Source organism: Strigops habroptila, chromosome Z (assembly GCF_004027225.2).
Source record: "Strigops habroptila isolate Jane chromosome Z, bStrHab1.2.pri, whole genome shotgun sequence".
NCBI classification, from domain to species: Eukaryota; Metazoa; Chordata; class Aves; order Psittaciformes; family Psittacidae; genus Strigops; species Strigops habroptila.
In genome coordinates, this window is record NC_044302.2 from 20,280,368 (window position 1) to 20,284,753 (window position 4,386).

At 58.5% G+C, this 4,386-nt stretch overlaps 1 protein-coding gene across 1 annotated transcript; it reads left to right on the forward strand.

Annotated features, from left to right (window-relative positions):
• Nucleotides 1-2,875: 2,875 nt before the first annotated feature.
• Nucleotides 2,876-4,386, forward strand: LOC115619865 (metallothionein-1). The gene is made up of 3 exons (XM_030512785.1): nt 2,876-3,224; nt 3,509-3,574; nt 4,123-4,386. Exons 1-3 carry the CDS (start codon nt 3,194-3,196, stop codon nt 4,215-4,217), a joined length of 192 nt encoding a protein of 63 aa, XP_030368645.1. The 5' UTR covers nt 2,876-3,193; the 3' UTR covers nt 4,218-4,386.

A 4,386-nucleotide genomic window follows, 5' to 3' on the forward strand; every position in this document is an offset into this window, starting at 1 on the left:
AAACCCAGCACTGCTCGGGAGGGGATGATGAGCAAGGAGCAAGTGCTTTGGGGAGACATGTGCCCTTAGAGAGGGGAAAGCAGGATCTGTAGTCATCTGCAGGTTCCCCTGAAGGCAATGTGCTGCAGTGGCTGCAGAAAATCATGGGCAAACAGAGGCAGACACAGGTTCATCACATGCCACTGCATGACTATGGGTCACTGGAGCCGCACATCCTTCAGCAGGAGCCAGGGCAGACCTGTGCCAGGTCACCTCCTCAAGAGCCTTCCTCCTCACCTGCCTGGCACCAGCCTTGCGTCACTGCCAGCCACCGGCACCAGCCCCAGCACCATCCTGTGGCTTTCAGCTATTGGATCTAGGCTCCCCGGGTGTCGCAGGCGCCTGTCGTAGGGATACGTACCTCCAATGAGCCTTTCTGAAGGTTACCAGCCTCCTTCACTCCTTTCTGGGGAGCCCTGTCCCTGCTATGCCCTGCAGAGCCATCACCCTGGCTCAGCCATCACCATCCCACCAACAAGCGTCATCTCCGGCTCTGCCTGGAGCACCGGAGCATCTTGCTGACTCACCCCGCTTAATTAACCTGGCAGTCATGGGGTGATTGCCATCAATGTGCCAGGGGACAGAGCCAGGAATCCCACACAGGGGAACACAGCAGCCAAGGGATGCTTGGCACAGCAAGGGCTGGCAGATAACTGCTGCACAGGGCACCTGCTTGTGGGGAGCAATATCAAGCTTATTTAAATCATAGAATCATAGAATCACAGAACGGTTTGGGTTGGAAGGGACCTTAAAGCTCATCCAGTTCCACCCCCTGCCCCAGGCAGGGACACCTTCCACTAGACCAGGTTGCTCCAAGCGCCTGTGTCCAACCTGGCCTTGAACACTGCCAGGGATGGGGCAGTCACGGCTTCCCTGGGCAACCTGTGCCAGCGCCTCACCATTCTCATATATGAATAGTGAATGTACGTGAATAGTAACTGGTGAGAAACCCCCACGCTCTCCCAGCAAATGGAGGGCAGGGGTCAGAAGGTGCATTCGGGCTTGCAGGGTCTTGTAACTGGGGGTATTTAAGCAGCAGGAAGGTCTCCCCGAGGTCCCAGCTCTGCAGCACATCACCCCAATTACCAGCTGCTCCTGGAGGTGGCCCAGCTGATGTGTGTCCAATTGACAACCTACTGCTCCAGCCCTATCCCAAAATAATTATGGAATGGACCAGGAGCAGTACAAGACCTCCCAGAGCCCTGACCCCAAGTCCCGCATTATCGGGAAGATAATGTGCAAAGGAAGGAAGAAAAGAAGGGTAAAGGGGGCCTGAGCTGAGAACAGATGCTGGAGAGAGCTTTTCTTCCACCTCATCCTTTCATGGCAGAGATTGCTCAGTGCAGCCGATGTTGTTCTGGAGGAGAAAGACCACTGTGAAGGTGCCGCCTGCCCCTGCACCCCTGGACCACCACCAGCTGGGGACAGGGGCAGTCGGCCAGCACCGTGGCTTTGCCTGTGTGGCCAAGGGTGCCAGGCAGTGCGGGAGGACACAGTAGACACTGCAGTGGCATTGCTGTTCCCCTTGCATCCACCACAACTCAGCCAGAAGCATTTCCACACTGTGGGAGTGCTCAGGTGGCTGTTTCAGGACCAGAGCACGTGCAGGACCCCAAGGAAATGTCCCACCTCTGCTGTGACCCCCGCAGTGCAGGGGGCCGTAGCTGGGGCTGGTAGGTGGCCACTTGCACGTGTTCCCTGGCACGCTTGTGTTTCCCTGCTCCCGCAAGAGCGACTGACACCCTTGGCACTCACCTGATCCCTGGCACCATCCCCTGCCGTCACACCCTGATGCATCAGCAGCAGCATGACGGCAGGGCTGGCATGCCGGGGCACTGAGGAGCCGCTGCCGGGGTGGAGGAGGCAAACGAAGGGGCCCATCAGCTCTGCCTTCCTCAGGCTTTTACACACCAGTTTCCCACCCTGGCCTGGCAGGGCTGGAAGAGATGCTGAGTCGGGGCGCTGGCACCGCTCCCCACCAGGTCACCCAACAAGCTCCCGACATGCCCAGACAGCTGGGTGGTAAAAATACTCCCTGGCCCTCTGTTTCTGCTGGATTAGCATCGCCTCCAACAAACCGCTTTAGCCAAGCACTGTGGGCAACAACCCAGCCGAGATAAAACCCCAAAACCAAAGGAGTTTCAGAGCATGGGACAGCCAGGATGAGGTACCACCAACACACAAAAACCCCAGGGGTGAGGAGGAAGGATGCTCCAGGCAGGGCTGGCGGTGCTCCTGGCCATGGGGCAGACCCTCCTTGCACCCAGAATCTCAGAAAGCATTCTTTTTTTGTGCCTTCCACACCAAAGCCTCACTACTCTTTCGAGTAGGTGGGTAAACCCGCTGGAGGAGTTGACCAGGGTGATGGCAGCTCGCCCACCACCCTCCTCCCTGCACACCCGGCTAATGGAGCGCAGAAATTACCCCAGACGAGTGGGACGGAGCACTGCAGCCAGGAAGGAGACAGGGCCCCGAGGTGCCATGCACGGCGCCGAGGGGACGTGGGTGCTGCCATCCCGGGGCGCTGGGAGGGCACGGAGGCTCTGGCTGAGCCAGTCCAGCTTGTTGCTGCTTCCACTCCCGGGAAGGGTGTCAGAGCCATGGGATGGGGTCTGAGGCAGGGACCACCCCACTGTGCCAGCTCCCCATCGCTCCACTGTGAGGAAGGGGCTGAGAGCAGTGCTGACCACCCCATGATCAGTGCACCCCACCGAGACATGTGGGGGCTTGGCAGACTGGTTTAGGCAAAAGGGCTGGGCTGGATGCTCTCCTTGAGTGAACCCCCCCAGCCCGTGGGAGCAGAGCAGCGCTCCCGAGGTGGGTGCCATCCATGTGGTGAGAGCTGGCCGTTCTCTGCACATACATACATATACACACCCCCACCAAAAATCTCGGTGGTCCCAGACATCCCTTCCTGCTGTCCCCAGCGCGCCGGGGAGCAGACACATTGGAGCCGCAGGCGCTGCCCGGGGAGTGAATCAGCAGCGCCCGAGGCAGGCGCGGGTGAGCCGTGTGCAGGCTGCGAGGGGCGGAGGTTTTGCACTCGCTCTCATCGGCCACGGATAAATAGGAGGCGGCGGCGAGTCCTGCCAAAGCTGTTCTTCCCGTTGCCCTGCGCTTCCGATAGCCGGCATCCAGCCCAGCCCAGGCGGACATGGACTCCCAGGACTGCCCTTGCGCCACCGGTAAGCTAGCGCTTCTCTCCGCAGGGGGCTGCCGGAGCATCCCGGTGGGACCGCTGATGCTCCAGCCTCCTCCTCCATCCTCAACGCTCTCGTCCTGGCCGGGCTGGCTGCTAAAATCCTCTCCCAGCGCTGCAGTGTTACACCTGAGCATCCCACTGGGAACGCTGTGGCCTCTCGAGAGAGACACCAATGCTCTCCCTGCATCCCTGCTGAGCCTCGGGGATGTGGGGATCCCTTCCCACCACAGCATCTTAACCCTTTTCCTCTTTTTCTCTGTGTTTTAGGTGGCACCTGCACCTGCGGTGACAACTGCAAATGTAAAAACTGCAAATGCACATCCTGCAAAAAAGGTAAGGGGGATCCCTGAGCCACACAGAGGGGGCAGAAATACTCGGGGTGGGGGTTCACTACACATCCCAGTACACGCTGAATCAAATCAGGCTCAGCATTGCCACGGTGGAGTTTACTCCTCCTGGACTTTTTTGCCCCCAAAGGAGTACAGAGTGAAATCCACCCACTACCAGGCAATACCAGCTACCCAGTATAACCCAAAAGTTGGTATACCTCTCGCTGGCACCTGAGGCTCAGCACAAGGGGATGCCCCGTGAGAAAACCAGCACTGGGATTTCTTCCGGCTGCTCCTGATGCTGTCCCTCCCCGGCAGAGCCATGTGTGGAGAGTTTGCTTGGAGAGGGGCTGGGGGGCCCTAGTGAGCCCTTGGGCATCCTGCACCCTCCTGGTGCAAAACCACTCCAGGATATGCTGCCAGGATGGGGATGCTGCTAAAAGGGGAGTGCCCAAGGGTTGGTGGGAGGTCTCCAGAACAGCCATCCTCCACGGGACCCCCCCAAACCTCACCCTGAGACCACCCCTGACTCATTCTTCTCCCCCTCCACAGGCTGCTGCTCCTGCTGCCCAGCGGGATGCGCCAAGTGTGCGCAGGGCTGCGTGTGCAAGGGGCCTCCCTCTGCCAAGTGCAGCTGCTGCAAATGAGGACTCCCAGCTGCACATCTGGGAGTGCTGCACATCTGAGGGGATGAAAAAGAATAACCTTATTGTGTATGTTGGGGTTTTTTTATATATGTGTTCAGATATCTTTAGTGTTTGTCACTGTGATGTGTAATAAGCTACCTAAATAAAGTGATATGTACATAAAAGTCTA

Excerpts from the sequence above, each read along its gene's own strand:
- LOC115619865 (XM_030512785.1), top strand. The coding sequence starts at position 3,194 with ATGGACTCCCAGGACTGCCCTTGCGCCACCG. Across the intron at positions 3,225-3,508 it reads GGACTGCCCTTGCGCCACCG|GTGGCACCTGCACCTGCGGT; the intron begins GTAAGCTAGCGC and ends TCTGTGTTTTAG. Across the intron at positions 3,575-4,122 it reads ATGCACATCCTGCAAAAAAG|GCTGCTGCTCCTGCTGCCCA; the intron begins GTAAGGGGGATC and ends CCCCCTCCACAG.